The sequence below is a fragment of the Oncorhynchus nerka genome, linkage group LG7, assembly GCF_034236695.1.
Source record: "Oncorhynchus nerka isolate Pitt River linkage group LG7, Oner_Uvic_2.0, whole genome shotgun sequence".
Taxonomy (NCBI): Eukaryota; Metazoa; Chordata; class Actinopteri; order Salmoniformes; family Salmonidae; genus Oncorhynchus; species Oncorhynchus nerka.
Window position 1 is genome coordinate 49,992,147 of NC_088402.1, and position 22,842 is coordinate 50,014,988.

Genomic DNA, 22,842 nt, shown 5'->3' on the forward strand with positions numbered 1-22,842 from the left:
CATTTGCGATTTTCATGAATAGGAAACATTGCGTTATGGTAATGAGCTTGAGGCTATGATTACGCTTCCGGATACGGAATTGCTCGACCCTAGAGGTTAAGCCGTACACTCTACAGAGCTGGGCTTTACGGAAGAGTGGCCAGAAAAAAAGAATTGCTTCAATAAAAAAATAAGCAAACATGTTTGGCGTTCGCCAAAAGGCATGTGGGAGACTCCCAAACATATTGAAAAACGTACTCTGGTCAGATGAGACTAAAATGTTGCTTTTTGGCCATCAAGGAAAACGCTATGTTTGGCGCAAACCCAACACCTCTCATCACCCCAAGATGGCAGGGACTGGGAAACTGGTCAGAATTTAAGGAATGATGGATGGCACTAATTACAGGGAAATTCTTGAGGGAAACCTGTTTCAGTCTTCCAGAAATTTGAGACTGGTATGGAGGTTCACCTTCCAGCAGGACAATGACCCTAAGCATACTGCTAAAGCAACACTCGGGTGGTTTAAAGGGAAACATTTAATAGTCTTGGAATGGCCTAGTAAAATCCCAGACCTCAATCCAATTGAGAATCGTAAAGATTGCTGTACACCAGCAGAACCCATCCAACTTGAAGGAGCTGGAGCAGTTTTGCCTTTAACAAATGGGCAAAAATCCCAGTGGCTAGATGTGCCAAGCTTATAGAGACATACCCCAAGAGACTTGCAGCTGCAATCGCTGCAAAAGGTGGCTCTACAAAGTATTGACTTTGGGGGGGTGAATAGTTATGCACGCTCAAGTTTTCAGTTTTTTGTATTTATTCTTCGTTGTTTCACAATAAATAATATTTTGCATCTTCAAAGTGGTAGGCATGTTGTGTAAATCAAATGATACAACCCCCCCCCCCCTCCAAAAAAAATATATATTTTAATTCCAGGTTGTAAGTGCCACGGGGGGTGAATACTTTCGCAAGCCACTGTATGGTCAGATTTGCCAAATGGGGGACGAGGGAGAGCTTTGTACGCGTCTCTGTGTGTGGAGTAAAGGTGGTTTAGAGTTTTTTTCCCTCTGGTATTGTGATGCCAGATATTGTGCACCAGCTGTTGTTTTCAAATATACATAATTCGCCACCCATTTTCTTACCAGACGCCGCTGTTTTGTCCTGCTGATACAGTGTATAACCAGCCAGCTGTATGTAGATAATGTCGTCGTTCTGCCACAACTCCTTGATGCATAAGATATTACAGTTTTTAATGTCCCGTTGGTAGTTTAATCTTCCTCGTAGGTCGTCGATTTTATTTTCCAATGGTTGCACGTTAGCTAGTAGAACGGAAGGCAGTGGAAGTTTATTCAATCGCCTATGAATTCTCAGAAGGTATCCCAACCTCCGCCCTCTTTTTCTCTGTCTCCTCTTCATGCAAATGACAGAGATTTGGGCCTGTTCCCAGGAAAGTATGTCCTTCACGTCGGGCTCGTCGGACTGGTTAATGGAAAAAAAATCTTCTGCCAGTTTATGGTGAGTAATCGCTGTTCTGACGGTAGCAGTAACATTATGTACAAAATAAGTTTAAAAAATAAATGACAAACAACGCAATAAAAAGAACAAAAAACACATTTGGATAGGAACACGTCAGCCATCATCTCCGGTGCCATGATACAAAAGTAAAGAAAATAATGTAATGTAATATAAAAACATTTATTTTCCCTGTCACCAAAAAGTACTCGTTAGATTTCGAATGCCTAGGACATGAAAATGGTCCAATTCACACACATATAAAGAGAACATCCCTGGTCATCCGTACTACCTCTGATCTGGCAGATTCACTAAACACAAATGCTTCGTTTTTAAACTATGTCTGAGTGTTGGAGTGTGCCACTGGCAATCCGCAAACTTTAAAAAACTAAAAAAATGTGCCGTCTGGTTTGCATAATACAAGGAATGTGAAATAATTTCTAATTTTACTTTTGATACATAAGTATATCTGAGCAACTACATTTACTTTTGATACTTAAGTATATACTTTTACTCAAGAAGTATTTTACTGGGTGACTTTCACTTTTACTTGAGTATGAATATTGGGTACTTTTTCCACCACTGGAAATTTGGCTGTCAAAGATACAGGAGTACTTTACTGCATCAGTGGGGGTAAACAGAGTAAAGGCACATTTCGTGAGCTGAGCATTCCTCTGTGACAGTCTTATTGCAAGTGTATTACAGGTAATGTATATGTTCAGCAACAAATGACAGAAACAGCTTGTCTGCTTTTTTCTGAATACTGAATGCTGAATGCTGTGAGAAGCACTTCAGGCTAAATATTGTACTTTTGTACACAGAAAAAAAAGGTGCTATCATAAACCGAAAAGGGTTCGTTGGCTGTCCCCATAGGAAACCAGTTGAAGAACCCTTTTGGTGCTAGGTAGAATCCTTTTGGTTCCAGGTAGGACCCTTTTGGGTTCCATGTAGAACCCTTTCCACTGAGGGTTCTACATGGAACCCAAAATAGTTCTCCTTGGGGACAGCCAAATCACTTTTTTGGAACCCTTTTTTGTAAGAGTGAATGAATTGTGCAGACCCATTGACAAATAGCAAGGTAACTCATAAGGAAGACGGGGGAACAAAGTAACACAGCATCAGTAGCAACAACAAAATGTTATTCAGTGTGTTAATGCTTGGTTAGTGTATCTTCATACCTATGAATATTTGCTTAAATCCATTGATACATTTGTTTTATTAACAAAAAATTGTTTCAGGCAGAATTATAAATATTCTTGCTGCCTCTCTGTTTTTATTATTGACCTGTGGAACATTCCCCATATATCTAATCATATATCATGTTTATCAGTAAGAATGGGTATTTTGAATGGTATAGTTAGAAAAATGAAAAAAAGGCAAATTTATACTTTGAATGCTAAAAGTATATTATATTAAATGTTTACATTTTGGCTACTCCATTCTTAGTCAATATGACATGCGTAAAATATCAAATAAATATTTTGTTGTTGTCAATTTAGTGTATTTTCATTCAAATATCAGTTTCAAATTCTAAATACACCACTGGTCAAAAGTTGTATTTATTTTGTATGTAGAATAATAGTGAAGACATCAAAACTATGAAATAACACATGGAATCATGTAGTAACAAAAACAAGTGTTAAACAAATCAAAATATATTTTATATTTAAGATTCTTCAAATTACCACCCTTTGCCTTGACAGCTTTGCACACTCTTGGCATTCTCTCAACCAGCTTCATGAGGTAGTCACCTGGAAGGCATTTCAATTAACAGGTGTACCTTAAAAGTTAATTTGTGGAATTTATTTCCTTCTTAATGCGTTTGAAAAAACCATCAAGTGCTATGATGAAACTGGCTTTCATGAGGACTATCACAGGAATGGATAACCCAGATTTACCTCTGCTGCAGAGGATAAGTTCGTTAGATTTACCAGCCTCAGAAATTGCAGCCCAAATAAATGCTTCACAGAGTTCAAGTAACAGACACATCTCAACTCTAAGTGTTGAGAGGAGATCGCGTGAATCAGGCCTTCATGGTCGAATTTCTGCAAAGAAACCACTACTAAAGGACACCAATAATAAGAAGAGACTTCCTTGGGCCAAGAAACACGATCAATGGGCATTAGAACAGTGGAAATTGGTGATTTTTGGTTCCAACCAGCAAGTCTTTGCTAGACGCAGTGTGGGTGAACGGATGATCTCTGCATGTGTGATTCCCATCGTAAAGCATGGAGGAGGGGGTGTTATGGTGATGGGGTGCTTTGCTGGTGACACTGTCTGTGATTTATTTAGAATTCAAGGCACACTTAAAACCAGCATGGCTACCACAGAATTCTGCAGCGATACGCCATCCCATCTGGTTTGGGCTTAGTGGGGCTATCATTTGTTTTTCAACAGGACAATGACTCAACACCTCCAGCCTTAGTAGGGGCTATTTTACCAAGAAGGAGAGTGATGGAGTGCTGCATCAGATGACCTGGCCTCCATAATCTCCCGACCAACCAAATTAAGATGGTTTGGGATGAGTTGGACCACAGAGTGAAGGAAAAGCAGCCAACAAGTGCTCAGTATATATGGGAACTCCTTCAAGACTGCTGGAAAAGCATTCCAGGTGAAGCTGGAAATCAAAATATAAAATATATATATATATATATTTGTTTTTTTTGGTTACTACATGATTCTTTATGTGTTATTTCATAGTTATGATGTCTTCACTAATATTCTATAATGTAGAAAATAGTAAAAATAAAGAAAAGCCCTTGCATGAGTAGGTGTTCTAAAACTTTTGACCGGTAGTGTATTTTTAATTAACATTTTTACAGTGTTACATTTAACCCTGCCTTTAGGGTCAATTGTAAAATTGAATTTCCGCCACTTTCAGTTGAATTTTAAACGACTGGTGAACTAGAAACATATAGTTACATTGTGTAATGTTAGCTGAGATATATGCATGTTGTTTGTATAAAACCACTAAACCGTGAACACACCAGGTCTGATGCGTTTCGTCCCACTTTTCCCCAAAAATTGCATAACATAACTGCTGTGGTTATTCTCAGTGGCAATATGTTGTTCAAAGTGAATGGAGAGCACGCAGTAATGAGAGAAAGATCATATACTGAAGGAAAAATTATAAGCTACTGAAAATATTAGGATAGGCTGCTCATCCAATAGGATGAATCATTAAAGGAGCTTGGCTACATTTCATTCAGTTGCACCCCATTTAATAAGAGAGGACATGCAAAACTAGCACCTGTCACGATTTCTCGCACATATGCTGACTATCATGACACTTGCTGCCTCCAGTTTTCTTTCTATCTGATTAAAGAGATGAAGTCCAGACAGGCTAGACCTATTTTAGGAAACTCTCTGAATGGAGATAGATAATTAGCGAACTCATACAAGCACACCCACCCTCCTAAAAGGACCCATCAATCAAAGCCACCTGCAGCACATCTCCCTTAGGCACATAAGGGAGCGAACGGAATTTACACAATTGTTACCTGGAGGAAAATGGGAGAGGGTCATGCTTTTTCAATTTCAGTTAGGATGAGGGTGTAGTGTATATTTGTTTTTATTACAGGGCTGTCACGACTTCCGCCGAAGTCGGCTCCTCTCCTTGTTCGGGCGGTGTTCGGCGGTCACCGTCACCGGCTTTCTAGCCATTGCCGCTCCATTTTTCATTGATCCATTTGTTTTGTCTTGTTCCCTGCACACCTGGTTTACATTCCCTAATCACACTGTATGTATTTATTCGTCTGTCCCCCCTCATGTCTTTGTGTGATATTGTGTTATTTGTGACGTGCCAGACTGTTGTTCTTATATTCCGTGTTGTTCACGAGGTATGTTTATTTGGTAAACATAATGTTTGTGACTGTTTGCGCGTTTTTGCACTTTTGCTAACTGGCTGGAGGTTTTGACACAGTGGCGTCCGTCTGTTGCTTTCTCCTGCCTAAATAAAGTGTGCGCCTGTTCAAAACTCTCTGCTCTCCTGCACCTGACTCCGCTACGAGTACGTATACCCGTGACAAGGGGAGGGTCATGTAATTTGCAATCGATTAAATGTCATATTGCTTTGGGTTTGATAATTAGTTGGCTTATTATATCTCAATGTTTGCCTGATGATGCCCCTCATCACTGATCTGATTCTCTGCTATTAAGTCTGGTCTCAATCAAATGATCCATAGCCTATACTATCAAATCAAATCAAATCACTTGACTTCCGGCGCCGACAGAGATGGCCGCCTCGCTTCGCGTTCCTAGAAAACTATGCAGTTTTTTGTTTTTTTTACGTGTTATTTCTTACATTAGTACCCCAGGTCATCTTAGGTTTCATTACATACAGTCGAGAAGAACTACTGAATATAAGATCAGCGTCAACTCACCATCAGTACGACCAAGAATATGTTTTCCGCGACGCGGATCCTGTGTTCTGCCTTACAAACAGGACATCGGAATGGATCGCATGCAGCGACCCAAGGAAACGACTCCGAAAAAGAGGGAAACGTAGCGGTCTTCTGGTCAGACTCCGAAAAAGGGCACATCGCGCACCACTCCCCAGCATTCTTCTTGCCAATGTCCAGTCTCTTGACAACAAGGTTGATGAAATCCGAGCAAGGGTAGCATTCCAGAGGTACATCAGAGACTGCAACGTTCTCTGCATCACGGAAACATGGCTTACTGGGAAGACGCTATCCGATGCGGTGCAGCCAACGAGTTTCTCCACACATCGCGCCGACAGAAACAAACATCTTTCTGGTAAGAAGAGTGGCGGGGGCGTATGCCTCATGACTAACGAGACATGGTGTGATGAAGGAAACATACAGGAACTCAAATCCTTCTGTTCACCTGATTTAGAATTCCTCACAATCAAATGTAGACCGCATTATCTTCCAAGAGAATTCTCTTCGATTATAATCACAGCCGTATATATCCCCCCCCAAGCAGACACGTCGATGGCTCTGAACAAACTTTATTTAACTCTTTGCAAACTGGAAACCATTTATCCGGAGGCTGCATTCATTGTAGCTGGGGATTTTAACAAAGCTAATCTGAAAACAAGACTCCCTAAATTTTATCAGCATATCGATTGCGCAACCAGGGGTGGTAAAACCTTGGATCACTGTTACTCTAACTTCCGCGACGCATATAAGGCCCTGCCCCGCCCCCCTTTCGGAAAAGCTGACCACGACTCCATTTTGTTGATCCCTGCCTACAGGCAGAAACTGAAACAAGAGGCTCCCACGCTGAGGTCTGTCCAACGCTGGTCAGACCAAGCTGACTCTAGTCTATAGGCCTAGGCTATAAGAGGAGCAAATATCGGAGAAGCACATGGCAAAGTTATATTTCTAAGAAAATGTAATTCCTTCCTAAATTTTTGCACTGCTGGGGTGTATATAAAAAACTATCCACATATCTAAAATGCAAAATCCATGTGTACGCGTGTGTATAGTGCGTATGTTATGATGATGATGTGTGTGTGTGTATGCATGTGTCTGTGCCTATGTTTGTGTTTCTTCAAAGTCCCCGCTGTTCCATAAGGTGTATTTTTACCTGCTTTTTAAATCTGATTCTACTGCTGGCATCAGTTACCTGATGTGAAGTAGAGTTCCATGTAGTCATGGCTCTATGTAGTACTGTGTGCCTCCCGCAGTCTGTTCTGGACTTGGGGACTGTGAAGAGACCTCTGGTGGCATGTCTTGTGGGGTATGCATGGGTGTCCGAGCTGTGTGCTAGTATTTTCAACAGACAGCTCGGTACCTTCATCTTGTCAACACCACTTACAAGTAATGAGGAAGTCAATCTCTCTTCCGCTATGAGCCATGAGAGACTGACACGCATGCCATTAATGTTAGCTCTCCGTGTACTTTTAAGGGCCAGCCGTGCTGCCAGCCGTGCTGTAATTTTCCCAAGTCCCTCTTTGTGGCACCTGACCACACGACTGAACAGTAGTCCAGATGCGACAAAACTAGAGCCTGTAGGACCTGCCTTGTTGATAGTGTTGTAAAGAAGTCAGAAAAACACTTTATTATGGACAGACTTCCCCCAGCTACTGTTGTATCAATATGTTTTGACCATGACAGTTTACAATCCAGGTTTATTCCAAGCAGTTCAGTCACCTCAACTTGCTCAATTTCCACATTATTCATTACGAGATGTAGTTGAGGTTTAGTGTTTAGTGAATGATTTATCCCAAATACAATGCTTTTAGTTTTGGAAATATTTGGGACAAACTTAGACCTTGCTACCCTTTCTGAAACTACCTGCAGCTCTTTGTTAAGTGTTGCAGTCATTTCAGTCACTTTAGTGGCTGATGTGTATAGTTTTGAGTCATCAGCATACATTACTCAAAGCCAGTGGCCTTACTCAAAGCCAGTGGCATGCCGTTAGTAAAGATTGAAAAAAGCAAGGGGTCTTAACAGCTACCCTGGGGAATTCCTTATTCTACATGGATTATGTTTGAGAGGATTCCAATAAAGAACACCTTCTGTTCTGTTCGACAAGTAACTCTTTATCCACATTATAGCAGGGGGTGAAAAGCCATAGCACAGACGTTTTTCCAGCAGCAGATTATGATCAATAATGTCAAAAGCTGCACTGAAGTCTAACAATACAGCCCCCTCAGTCATTTTATCATGCATTTTTCTCAGCCAATCATCAGTCATTTGTGTAAGTGCTGTGCTTGTTGAGTGTCCTGCCCTATAAGCGTGCTGAAAGTCTGTTGTCAATTTGTTTCCTGTGAAATAGCATTGTATCTGGTCAAACACAATTTTTCCAGAAGTTTACTAAGGGTTGGTAACAGGCTGATTGGTCTGCTGTTTGAGCCAGTAAAGAGGGCTTTGCTATTCATGGGTGAAATGACTTTAGCTTCCCTCCAAGCCTGAGGGCACACACTTTCTGGTAGGCTTAAATTGAAGATGTGGCAAATAGGAGTGGCAATATGGTCTGCAATTATCCTCAGTAATTTTCCATCCAGATTGTCAGACCCCGGTGGCTTGTCATTGTTGATATGCAGCAGGTGTACTAAAAAACAAAGGAATTTTTCACTGGTGATCAGATACTCCAAGTGTAACTGGTTCTGTTGCACTCAATATTTACACATGATAGTCTAAGTTTGGAACAGTGATGAAGTTGTCTATGTTCTTTTTTAACAAATAAAAACATCTCTGGTGCTGCAGCATGTGCTCATTCCTTGTCATGCTCTGTTGTGGTATTGTGCTATTATGATGTGAAACTATTTAGAATTGCAGGAAATGGATTTATAAAAGGCTTTTTTTCTCAAGACTGCAAATAAGATGATAAATTCATGCAGTTCTTTATTAATGGAAATATTTTCTGTGGTGGTCGGCAAATCCACAGCCTCCTGGCTACTTCGCCATGTAATGCTTACAAAACAAAGAACCGTTTCTAAAACTGCATGGCTAAGGCATGTTCTCTGTTACCCAAAGTAATAATTAAAATGTCAAATGGATATAGGGGAGGATCAGGTAAAAATATATTTTACTGAAGGGAGGGCCATCCATTTTCATTTCAGAGAGGTCACATTTTCTCCAGGTATCCCTCATTATAAATAACGCACAGTCCCTAAGCAAATAACATTTCTCTTTTACAAAAACGTATTCAAAACATTGCCTTAGCTTCAAATCCTTTCTGTAGGATATCGAAAACTAGTCTACATTATAGAATAATGCTAAATCGACACGCAGAGTTTGAAGGGGGAGATCGAGACAGCTGTGATATAGGCTATATGAAGATGAAATTTACAACCATTAGAAAATAGAAACACATGCACACAACCTGTCCGTAGCGGCCTAATGATCAGCCGTTAATACATTTTTGAAGCAAGGGGTGGTTATTTGAGTGCTTTATCTAAATCTGTGCAACCACTTATTGATAAGGGTAAACTCCGGCGGATATTTTTTTGTCTCTGTCTTTGTTACACCCTGACCATAGAGAACCTTTTATTTTCTATGTTGGTTAGGTCGGGGTGTGACTAGGGTCGGTTATCTAGGTTGTTGTATGTCAATGTTGGCCTGGTATGGTTCCCAATCAGAGGCAGCTGTTTATCGTTGTCTCTGATTGGGGATCATATTTAGGCAGCCATTTCCCCACAGTTTTTTTTGTGGGATCTTGTTTTTGGTTAGTTGCCTGTGAGCTCGCCATTTGCTGCACGTTTCATTTGCTGTTTATTGTTTTTGTGAGTTTCTTCTGAATAAACATGTGGAACTCTACGCACGCTCTAACTTGGTCCGTTAATTCCGTTAATTCTACAAACGATCGTGACAGTCTTTTAGGGTTGCCTATAACACGTGGTCACCTAGATGCACTATAGCAGGCCTATAATATATAGCCTAATATATAGGCTATACAAATGATGCATTAATATATTAATTCATTTCTAACTTACACATCTCTCTGCCTTCTTCACTGTTCCCTTCTTGCCCAATTCACTCATCTTCGCTGGCAACTTCACTGGCCTATTTCTTCCCTTTCTCTAGCACTTAACGAGTAGCCTACACTCTTAAAAAAAGGTGCTACCTAAAAGGATTCTTCGGCTGTCACCATAGGAGTACCCTTCTTAGAACCCTTTTTGGCTCCAGGTAGAACTCTTTTGGGTTATATGTAGAACCCTTTCCACAGAGGTATCTAGAACCAAAAAGTGTTTTACCTGGAACAAAAATGGTTCTTCTATGGGGACAGCTGAAGAACCCTTTTGAAACCCTTTTTTTCTGAGCGTGTATATATAGACAACGAACAGTAACATAGTTTGAAACTTATTTTGAGCAATTATTTTTTACACTAATAGGCCTAGGCTTATTCGAGGAGAGAAGCATCGATCGATTCTCTTGCTTGCTGAATGCCTGTAAAAGAGGCTACAGCATTGGCAATGAACTGGCAGGGAAGTTAGAATGGCGAGAGCGACGTGTAGCTCTGGTGTGACGGGATCACATTGGTTAAATTGATACATTGCTGCACTGATGGATTGCAAACAGAAAAAACAGAAACAGAGAAATGAATGAATCAATTCACACAACAAAGCCACAGACCTGTCAGTGCGCGGCCTGCCAATGGCAGTGTCCTAGGTAATAATTTATATTGGTCAACAACTTATTTATGCATGTGAAAAGATGTAAAAATCTAACCTATTTAGAATAAATCATTCACGCAGTATGATATTTTGCCATTAGTGTAAATTACATCAATACATATGACGTGTTTGAGAGTCCAGGGCCTCTGACTCTGCACATCCATGCTTCTATCTTACCTCCCACCTTTCCTTATTTTTATCTGTACATAATGAATTACAATGTATCAGTCGTTAAAAATATATATATATACAGTATGTGCTTATTTGAGAAACGTGCTATTTCACCTTGCCCATATTTTTATGAGGATACACACATGAATAGGGTCCAGGGATAACACATGGACTGACCGTTGAAGCTGACGTTGCGTATATACTTGAGCAGGGTCTTCCCCTCGGCTGCCTCCATCCCAGGGCAAATGCCAGAGTGCTCTGGACACAGGTCTCTCTGTATATTGTGGAGGGCATAAGCCATGGCATACACAGCATCTATTACAAACTGAACCTTCCCCTCCTGCTCATACTTGGAGTCTATCCCGATCCTCTCCTGGCCTGAGGAGAGAGGAGAGAGGAGAGAGGAGAGAGAGGAGAGGTCAAGAAAAGGACAGCCACACACTGTGAATCAGTCATCCTGTTGTGTGCGTAGCACGGCATGGGTCACATTCCTGCAGAGTTCTGTTGCAGTACCGCAAAACCAAATGCTACCCAAGAAGGAGATGAGCAGGTGGAACTGGATACCATATGTACATATGCATATTTCATAGTGCAGTCAGCCCACTATAGGCCCTATACTGTACCTGTAGTTGAGATGTGTATCTTTTGTCCCATTTTAGGAGCGTTCAAGGCCATGACGAGAGGCATTCTACAGGAATCTCCTAGCATTGTCAGCAGCACCATGCTCTATTACAGTCTCTCTTCAGTGCTCCTCTGCCCTTTCACTATGGACTAGGTCTTTTCATTTCACTGGTGATACCGTGACTGAATGTGTAATGCATTTCTTCAGGTTGGTGGGGGATTTCTTATCTCTTGCTTTTTGTGGGTGGGGATCCTTTGCCTGATGTATATTGCACATTTTTTATGTGCTAATGTGAACAGGTTATGTCATTAAGTGTGGCATATGGACGCTGAATATATTCATTTGAAAGACGCAAGCAGTAATTAACAAGGATGCATTAACTGGAAAGCAGCTCGTAAATCCACAGTACAAAATAACAGATGAACTGTGGTGTGCTATACAGCACTGTGGGGAAAAGCTGCCAGAGATCACTGTGTGATTTTCACATGTAAATACAGAATAAAGACTCCCAGTTCACGTTGCAAACTTGATCATGAGTAGAAGGAAAAAAGACTGGCTGTGCCACCAGGCCGAATATGAATACAATGTGGGAGACTGGCAAAAGCTGAAAAAGTTCAAATGCAATAAATGTTGACATTTTCTCCAGTTTCTCTCTTTTCAACATACATTTCAGCCCACAGATAACCTTTGTTGTTTTCCAGAGCAGTGAGTAGAGCGTTGATAGAAACAACTTTGAATGCAAAAAAATACCTTCAGTAACTCACATTCATAAATATAGATCGGCTTGGTTAGATGTGAAAAAGACAGAAATGGAAGCAGCTATACGCCGACTTCACAGTTAAAAGAGAATATCTTCCTCAGTATGGCTGAAGTACGTGGATGTAAAGAAGAGGCAATTTAGTGTCTTTGTACAATGCTTATAAGCTTTGCTGATATTCTAAATTAAATGTGTATGTGGTTTATGGACAGTGCAATGATCTGTAGCATGTGGCACATAAAGAAATGATGAAAGGCTTCAGTACCCTTCAGTACTTCAAGCCATATCAAATATATAAATCCCTGTCACTAGCACTGACATAGTGTTATTGTATCTTTTGTAGCTTTGCTGGCATACCTGTAGGATGGATAGATATCACAGTGAGCAACACTTCCACACTACCAATGCTCCCAAGTCCCAACACACCTCATTACAAGTAATGCTTGCAGCTAGATTAAAACATTGTCGGTAACAAAGCTCTTTGGGTGCATCAATAGTGAGTACCTGTATCTACAAAGCTTTATTTACTTGCATCATTTCTGTGTAGTTTCTCTGATCAGTACTTCTCCAAATGGCATGCATGTTCCTCTACCATCTACTTAGCATACATGAAACAGCTGAACACTGCTGACATGGTGCCTTTACCCAACTGGGCACAACTTTACTCTCTCAGTAGGACCAGCTATTTAAGCTATTTGCATTATCCAGTGGGCCTACACCTTCAAGTCTGCATTAAGATATGTACTACAATTCAAGTCTCGTCCTATACCTGTAGCCTTGTATAGGAGAATGACATGCATTAAAGTGCAAATGCATTACATTGGCAATGGCAATGCCCCCTCCCACAAACAAACACATTAAAATACAAATACCCAAGCAAACAAATGTCTGGCTACCTACCTGTGCATTTCCTGCTGGTGTCCTCTCGTTTGGAGGAGCTGAGGAGCCTGCAGTCAAAATTTTCCTCCCAGAATTCGGCGAACCACACATTTCTGCGATTATTCTCCAGGGTGAGCGAGGTGAAGTACTCATCAAACCCTGGAGAATCGAAAAAGAAAAGAGAATTCTGAAAGAAATGAAGCAAGACTTGGGAAGTGTTACTGGAGCGCTGTGCTGTACTGGCTGTTAGGAGTTGTATTAGTCTCATAGCTACAGTACAACTAAACCACTTTTCATTCTATTTTGACCACTGCAGTTCCTGTGTACGACATGGATCTTTAATCTTGGAAATCACATGAATATGACAGAATGCATAATAGATAATAACAGGGTTAGTATATGAAGTCTATATGCACAGTATTTTGTTAGACACCTTGTAGGTGTCTGCATATATAGTTTCCTGGGAACGTGTATATCATCTACTGTACATGTATCACTAGCCACTTTAAACTATGCCACTTTGTTTACATACCCTACATTACTCATCTCATATGTATATACTGTACTCGATACCATCTACTGCATCTTGCCTATGCCGTTCTGTACCATCACTCACTCATTCATATATCTTTATGTACATATTCTTTATCCCTTTATCCTTGTGTGTATACGGTAGTAGTTTTGGAATTGTTAGGTTAGATTACTCGTTGGTTATTACTGCATTGTCGGAACTAGAAGCACAAGCATTTCGCTACACTCGCATTAACATCTGCTAACCATGTGTATGTGACAAATCAAATTTGATTTGATTTAGGTACATAGATTTTATCCATTAACTTTTGTGTAATACGCTTTATGCTTTGGGCATTTGTATTTATTCAAGATAAATTGTACTGTGGGGGTTCTATATACGCAAACTCAGGGTTTCTGACCTCACCTGTGTAATGTATTTTATGTTGCACTCTTTTTAAAAACGTATTCTACCGTGTGAAAATGAATTACTGTAATAAACAATGAAATCAAGAGATCAGCAGTAATATTAATTGATACCAAACACAAAGACTGGCTCAATGTATCATTTTCAGCTGTGACATACCCATAGTTCTACAGTAATGTCTACACAGGTGTCTTCTTTCTCACATAGTCGGTTTTATCAGCTAAATCAGAGAGATGACTAATCATGACTGAATGACTCGGCTGATTTTCTTTTGAAAGGGACATCAATGATGCATGCTGGTTTAATATACTCCTCTTGCCTTCTGGCTCTTCCCAGACCAAGTCTTGTCCTGTCTAGACCTGTCTAATTAAAAACATCTTATTGAAAAACCACACTTCACTTGCCACCTAGTCCCCAGATTGTAATGATAAATGGCTATTATTGTAGTGACACTGAGCAGAAATGCTGGTAAAACAGTGGAGTTTTGAGCTACGCACAAGACCACAGTACAACAATGTGCGCTCTACTGTCTCCTACTACTGTACATAAGCCTGTGGTCATTATAGTGTGTATGGTCCATATAGTGTGTGTGTACCTTTAATAGATGAGCGTTTGGGCAGTATAGTGACTGCTCCCACAGCCACGTCCTCTAACTGGTGTATTGGGCTGCTCTTCGACCCCCAACTGTCCGATCCAATCCACAGGAAATGGCCCACCTGATTGGCTCTCCTGGTGGCATTGAGAACTCCCCTGCAAGGGCAGCCATGTGTGAATTAGGAGAAAGCAGAAGGGACACATGCAATCCATTAGTGGGTCCACAGCAACCTACGAAGATATATATATATATATATACATTACAAAAGTTGGGTGTCATTTATATTTATTGTATATTTCAACCGTATTTATGTTCTCTGTGTTTTAAATCCATTTCTAGATATAAGATGTGAAAGCATTTTAAAGGAAAAGTTCAATACTTTCACACTTTCAATAGGTGTGTAAGCCAGCGCATGCTTTCTAGTTCCCATTGTTCACAGGAGAAACGGTAAAGCATGCTCGCACATAGAAAAGCATCGCTTGAGTCCAACAAAATGGAATACAACATTGCAAATAAAGTTCAGAATTATACACTCTCATGTGTACAACATCTAAAGACCTGCATCACTATATTGAGAGCTTTGCCGTTTCTAAAAGGACGTATTTAGGTCCTTTGTTCATGTTTATCCATGGCCCCCATACTGCAGAACAAGCAATGAGGATGTTTATTGCTGGTGGGGTAAGTTTCTCAAAACCAAGTGATTTAAAAAAAAACATTCCATTTACATAAAAAATAAGCTCTCAATCTCTCTCCCTCTTTGTCTTCCACACATTACCGAGGTCTCTCCCTCTTTCTTTCTCTCTGCTTAGTCTGTCTATCCACCCGTCCGTCTATTTCTTGTAGTGTTGAATATCCTCTCAAGAGACATTGTAAGACTCAGAGGCAGTGGCGGATTTAGGCATTGGCGACATGGGCAGCCACCCAGGGCGGCATCTTGCTGGGGACGGCATGGGGCACCCCATACAAAAAAAAAAATATATATATATATATATATATATATTTAAAAAATATACATATATTCCAAGTTGTGACATTTGCTCTATCGGTTTTCTATCGCTGATTTGCACATCATGTCAATAATATCATGTCACCATGTGGGCCTGTGGGTTAATTAACCTTGTCAGAGTGGGCGCCTTGATTCTAGTTGGTGAGCTAGGCAGGCTAGTGCCAGGGAAGGTCTCCCACTCAGAAGTACGAGATGGGGAGGGGGGCGGGGGTAGGTTGACCTCAGGTCTCCCCACTGGAAGCCCGAAGTAGGGGGAGCGAGGGAATCTATCAAATAGCACACTTCTAACTTTGTACAGTACTAATGCAATTAGTTGTGCAATTTAGTTTGTGTGTTTCTTGTTTGAAATGCAATAGTGTAATAATCAGGTTCTCTTCTTCATAAATGTGATATTTTAATGGTGTATTTGTGTGATATAGGATTTGTGCAATTTAGTTTTATTTGTGTGTTTTTTGTTATCAATATTGTAATAGTGTAATAGTTCGATTCACTCTTTTATTTATTTTTATATACTACAATTTGTTTCTATTTGTCTTTGTTATTTTTTTGTTACTTGAGTCTTATTTTTGTATATATTTGTATATATTTTTAAATTACTATTATGATTATTATGATTATGATTATTTATTTGTGTTGTTCCAAATGTCTGAATGAAAAATACAGTTAACTAACTAACTAACTAACTAACTAACTAACTAACTAACTAACTAAATAGTGCAGAATGGTGCTTATTTGGGGGGAGGGGCAGAAGGGGGGTCGCCCAGGGTGACATACAAGCTAGAACCGCCAATGCTCAAAGGTATTGTAAATGAAATAATATCTGCTGCTTTGTTGTGATATTCCATATTCTCAGTTCTCCTCCTAGGCACGTTTCTGTTTGTGTTATTGGAGGCATGTTTTGTGTTACAGACACCCAGTGTGTGCACACACACAAAGGATCTGTCTGCGCCTCCAACCTGTCTTCAAGGTTTCTGCAATGAGATTAAAGAACTCGACTTGACATGTCATCAAAGCCCCTCAACAACATAGATGCATTCGGATGCTGTGTACTGAACTACAGACCGTATGTCTTCTTCACTGGCAAAGATGATGACTGCCCGGGAGTGGTGCATATCCAGCAGTTGTTGGACGGCTTTGTCATAATCCTCTAGCTTGGGGTTGTGGGGAATTTTTAAAGACTGTGCGATGCAGATCCCACCTTTAATTCAGAGAGAGAGAGAGAAAGAAGGAGAGCTGATGAGACTTCTGGGATGTTTACCCACAGAGACCCACACAGAGGCAAACACACAAACATACACACACATATGAGAACACGTACACACGGACATGCACACACTTGAAACCCTCAAGTCAAGATCGTGTTAATCCTTTCTAATGGAAATATTGTCATTGTTTATTCATCCTCGCAATAGGGTCTCTGACTTTCCAAGATAGTTGAGTGAAAAAATGTACATGTACTATACATCCCATTTACATTTGAGTCATAAATGAGGTGAGCTGAGTGGTTTACAGTACATCACTGGGGATGAATAACATCATGAAAATGAACAACTGAAAGAAAAACCCTCACAAATAAATAGTGTGATCCATTTCTTAATAGAGGGCTGTGGGTGAATAAGTACAGGACAACAGAAGACCAAACCAATATGAAACTGTGTCAACAGGGTAGAAGGAACACATAAATACACTTTTCACACTTTGTGACCACAGATTAAAAAGTTGTCCCTTCCCCATTGACTTTTCCTTTAACTTCATTACTAGACACACCACAATGGACAGTCAACCAATCATATCTGGAGACAGGCTACACAAACAAGGAGGATTTTGATATTGACAATGAATCATGTTCAGACAGGTCAGTGCTAATGAGTTTGTACAGGATGAAAGGTACTGATTGCTTCCGTGCGTCACTAAATAGGTATTAGATATTTGGCGAGCCGACCGTGACAGTCACCTCAGAGATATGGCCAAAACTTAGTTGGCAATTGTCCTTGAGGGAATATTAACAAGGGCAATCATTTAGCGTAATCCATGGTTGTCTGAATCTTAAATGAAGGGCCTGTAATATGACCTAATTTACTCCTGTCAAGAGTTAAAGGTCATCTTTAAATGTCGTCCCATAGCTCTGTGTTGTGCTGAGGAAAACACTGGTGCTGGAGGAGAGACTGCAGCCACCATTTTGTGAGAAGAAAAACAAACAATAAGTTTGACAGATGTTTTGTCGTCCTCGGCACACATTCAACAGCTCATTATGTAAATATAAAAATCTAATCATATCTTATTAAACAAATACCTTAATTGCATTCCGTCTGCTGGAGCAGATGTGAGAGCATTGGCCAACCTTTTCCAGCGGTTACTGTACTCATATAGAGTAAATGGACATTATTGTGCACCTGAAGACACACCATAGTTAGAACTAGATGATGAGCGGCAGTCTGGCTTGGTCCCGAGTTAACACCCAGGCTTCTCTATCCAAACCAATTAAAATTTCTCTGACTCAAGCACTCCTAATATCAGCTAACCTTTCCAACATTGGGTTGGTTTCCCTGAGTAGACAGAGAAATGGGAGGAATATCCTAATTGGTCATCTTCTCAGGCTCATTACTTTGATATAAACAGCTTTGAGCTTGCAGAAGAGAAACCACACCTCCATCTGTTTACTGGGCTACATCTAAAAAGAGCTCCATCTAAAGGACTCCTTCCCAGCTCTCCTTCTCTCCTCCATCCCTCTCTTACTATCCCCACAGCAGCAGCCATAGACAGAATTAGAAAATATTGCTGATTCCCAGACAATATATCTCTACAAAGACAGTTAGGATGGCTCCTGTAATCCCCATAAGTGGACAGAACAAAAATGCTGAGCTCCTTTTGTAGCTTGTTAAATGGTTGGGGATTGGGCTCTCCTGTTAAAATGAAAAGGGCAGTATGCTATTGTGGTGCATCTGTGGAGCTGTAGCAGCAGAGACAGAGGCAGCAGTAGCAGCAGCCGAAGGGTCTCATAGGGACACCACTACAGCTCCATTTCAGCACTGATATTCAACATGATTCTTCAGGGCTCTAGGGGTGCTTATGCCACTGCTACAAACAAGGCTTTTTGGGAAACTGTCTATGTGCCTGTCTGTCTGTCGCTGGGTATTACATGTAATGAGGATTAATTCACCATAAAATGTAGATCTAGATTTTAGGGGCAATAAGAATATGCTTGTCACTGTCACAGCGTGTATGGGAAGCAGAGGCCACACTTGAAGCTGGAAGCGGACAGAGACATGGGTCATGGCAGACAGCCACTGATGAAGATAAGCAGCTTTTTGAGTGGATTTCCTTTCTGAGCACCAGGCTTGAACATGCTGTGAGGACTAGACTGCCCCGAAGGCTGAAGACTGGCTGTGTGCTGTGCAGCCAAGGCTAAATTATTGAATGACTTGCAGAATTCCTCGTCAGTCGGCCAAGATGGGAAAACCAGGCAGAGCCATCAGAGCCAGAAGTCTACTGCCAGAACTCTGTGCTGTGGGTCTGAGTGCCTTCACCTGCCACTGGCAGAGTGTCTTATCTCTGGACATGAAAGAGAGAGAGCTCTCCATTCACACAGCAGACCCTGGAATAAAGAGCAGTGCAATGTCTCTTTTGGAGAAGGAAATTATAACTCATAGAGTGGAGTGTTTTACTCCTCACACTGCTTTATGTGGCGAATTCAAATCTTACATATAGGAGATTCTAAGTATTTGTTTTTTGTGAAATTAGAATCCTTTGACATTTCAATGTGCACAATACTTAATTTCTATTATGATGGACCTACTGGTTGGTTTCTACATTAAACATCCTTCCCCCATTCCAACTTGATGCTCCACATTTCCCAGTTTGGTTAATATATCACAGATAAAATAATGATTTAATTCATCAGGCTTCTGCTAGGTCTGGGCTACGTGCCACAGGTTGTGTGCTGCATTAACAGCTTCAAGTATTCATCCCGATATCCCAAAATGGGGGGGGGGGGGGGGGGGGATTAGACCGTGGCTTTTCAGGAAACTCCCCTGAAATCTGGGAGGTTCCTAAAGGACTCAACACCCTCCCTACCCATTTTGCTCTGACCCCACCGCCCCTCCTGCAGAACCACCCCACCCCCGAGGGGGGATCCATAATTCTCCAATTATATTTATCACCTCCAGAGCAGAGGCAGAACTACTACAGGCTTCCTCCACTACCACTTTCCCCCCAATGAAGCTCCTCCCAATGCAGCTCAAGTGGGAGCCCTGCAGGAATGGAATGCCATTCCTACTCTGTACATGTGAGCCCCTTCCTTCATTCCTTCCTTATACCATATTCCATTCCACTGTCATGTTCATCCTAGAAGAGAGATGGGATGGCTGCAGGAGCACACTGTTCCAGTTTAAAAGGCTCATCTTACGAGAACACATCAAGCTGTTGGTCAAATACTGAGGGCAAGCCAGTGAAGTCCCGTCTCACTGCAATATATTCAGAGTGTAAATTGACAGGTTTTTCGCAGTTCAAATAAGTGACATGAAAACACGTCTGTGGCAGCATACTGCAATTCATTTAAGAGTGATGTCTGTGGGAGTATCTACTCCTCAAACACGCTTGCATGAGTCTGTTTATCAAAGAGGAAAAACAAACTCCATTGCTCCAGACCCAAGCCGAGGAAAACTAGATGAATCTTTCCTTGCTACACTTCTAAAGAAAAGACAACTCATTCGCATAACTTAGCGTAGCAGCTGTAGAAAGACATCTGAGATGAGTCCCCGCGTCCATTTTTCAGGGGAAACGGAAGTTAGATTGAAAAAACTGTACATCGGTTACGAGGAGAGTGCATTTGCATGGAACTAAGAGGATGGAAGACTACCCAAACAAGGGGGAAAGAGGAGAGTGGAAAACAGAAGAGATCAATACGAGCTGACCATCAATCTAGTCTCTACTCAGGGTAATGGGTGACCATATTGCATTAGTCCGGTGGATGCTTGAAGTGGTGAAGCGAGAATGCTACTAATGCATCTGACATTTCACTCTCACCAAAAGAATAAGGAGCCCACAAAATATCTCATGGCCCTACAGATCAACTCAAACAATATACTGTGTATTTAGGTCTGAATGTTGTTGTTGTTGTTTCTATGGCACCCCTGCTGCTTCAGTGCAGATACAGTGTATTGCTTGCTGCAAGTGATGCTGCAACTAGCCCATTCTTTGATGTTATAAATATACAGAGTTATGTCATAACTTAATCAATTATTGTATTCAAATCACAATGCCTAGAGTGTGCAAGGGCTTCCATTGAGGTAAATGATTCCTATTTGATTTGTATGGGAATACAAAACATTCCCTGACTGCAGCTCAATTGTAATGTATGAGTCAACAATAACAGCAATATTCTATCATTTCTAACCCCCTTGTCTGTGATATTTTTAAATTCAAGACAATAACATCAATAACATAATTTTGCCGACTCTATGCTGAGACACAAACACCAGTGAAGGAAATACAACGGAGAGAAAACAATCTGGTAGCTGCAGACCCACCGTGTGCATTGGAAGATGTAACAAGCTGAAATATAAACCCAGCCAAAATAACCCACTAAATCATCCAGACTTTTCTTCCCAATTCCATCTCAGTGTTCTACAGAGGCTCCTCCTGCAGCTGTTCTCTCCAGTGCCACAGCAGCCTCTTAAAGTTTTAATGAGTGATCAGACTACACATGAACGTGCACAGATTAAATATTCATGTCCGCTGGACTTCTGATCATCGCCCATGGGATATCGTTAGCTCTCTCCCTTCCAGAGGTTGGCATACACTAGCATCACTCCTCGGTACCAAAGTTCGGAGATTGGTCGACAGGGATCTAGCTAGTAGGTGCAAATTACAGGAAATGGATTGGGATCTGTAGAGATCAAGATGAGAATCAGGAAGTAACCTTGGTTCCCTTGGTACAGCACTATTGCCAGGGGAGGAGTTGTATGAATGCTGAACCGTGGATCATGGAGTGTAATTTCTTAGGCCAGATTATGAAATATGTAATCCTTTCTTAAAGCAACACCTGTCACTTGGATGGAAATGGAATTGAGAGTTAACCCACACAACGAATATTGCCAGCACCCACAGAACAAACTCTTATATTGTTAGAACATATTTTACCCTAGGACAATCACAGAACTGAATGTCACTCAGAGCTCAAGTCACTATGTTAATTGTTGTCAAGCTAATTAATACTTCTTAATTTATTACAAAATATAATTGTCAGCATGGCATTTACAGCAAATTGTAGGTCCATAGTGATCCTAGATGGACAAAACAGCCTCCCCCTCACCCCCACCCCCCTCTCCTCTCCAGCCTTTCAGTGTACTGCCCATCTCAAAACACTCACCTGTCGGTATGGGACCCTGGGTAAAAAAGGCTTAAAGAGGAACAACACTGCTCTAACTGTAATTGACGGCTACAGCACTTTGAGAAATAAATCCAAAATTAAATCGTGCCATAGTATCTTATCATTTACAGTAACATTTCCACTACTACTTCCATAACTCACCAGCCTCCTTGGAAATCTGTTGGAAGGTTTCCACACCCTTCTCTCCGTAGCTGCCCTCAGAGGCCACGGTGGACACGTAGGTCCAGCCCAGGGCTCTGATGATGTCCACCATGGCTTGGACCTGGAATGAGTCTGGAGGAACCACCCGAGAGAAGAAGTCATAGCGCCTGTCATCACTCAGCTCCGGGGCCGTGGAGGCGTAGCTGATCTGAGGGATCTGATTGGAGGACAGAGAGGAAGTGATGTTTACTCCTCTATTCTTGAAGAGGGTGCAGCAACAGTATACATTATTCAACCCTATTCATTATATTTCTGTCTGCAATGTTCTGAATATTTTAACTCACTAAATACGCCTGACTAAATACACGTATTATTGGTGGTTCCAAACAGACAGACAGTGAAAACCACTTTGAGACCTAGTAAAAAGCACTGTATAAAAGCAATTCATTATCATCATTATTACTATTAAGCTATTTATCATCATTTGAGATGTTCCCGGTTCCCTACAATTATCACAGACAGCTTGGCTCATCAAACCTCCGGTTGACTTTACAGGTGACGTGTAGATAATTGAAATATCATGTGAAAAGAAAGGACATAACCCAGACACTAGCCGTGTCCGAATACCCATACTTGCGTCCTAAATACTCACGTTTAAGTATGCGAAAAAAATCAGTTTAATAGTATGCAACATTTAGAAAATCAAGTATACTTTATATGCCCGGATGTCATACTCTTTTCGGCTTTGACAACAGCTGATCAATTAAATA

The 22,842-nt window shown here is 41.0% G+C and overlaps 1 protein-coding gene across 1 annotated transcript in view; it reads right to left on the minus strand.

Moving 5' to 3' along the window:
• The window catches only part of LOC115131823 (metabotropic glutamate receptor 7-like), a 133,511-nt gene that overhangs the window by 25,303 nt on the left and 85,366 nt on the right, over window positions 1–22,842 (minus strand). Inside the window, exons 2-6 of the mRNA XM_029663834.2 lie at window positions 22,073–22,289; window positions 16,603–16,738; window positions 14,535–14,689; window positions 13,024–13,161; window positions 10,922–11,122 (exon numbers count right to left, since the gene is read on the minus strand). Coding sequence (XP_029519694.1) covers window positions 10,922–11,122; window positions 13,024–13,161; window positions 14,535–14,689; window positions 16,603–16,738; window positions 22,073–22,289 — 847 coding nt within the window. The remainder of the gene's footprint in view (window positions 1–10,921; window positions 11,123–13,023; window positions 13,162–14,534; window positions 14,690–16,602; window positions 16,739–22,072; window positions 22,290–22,842) is intronic.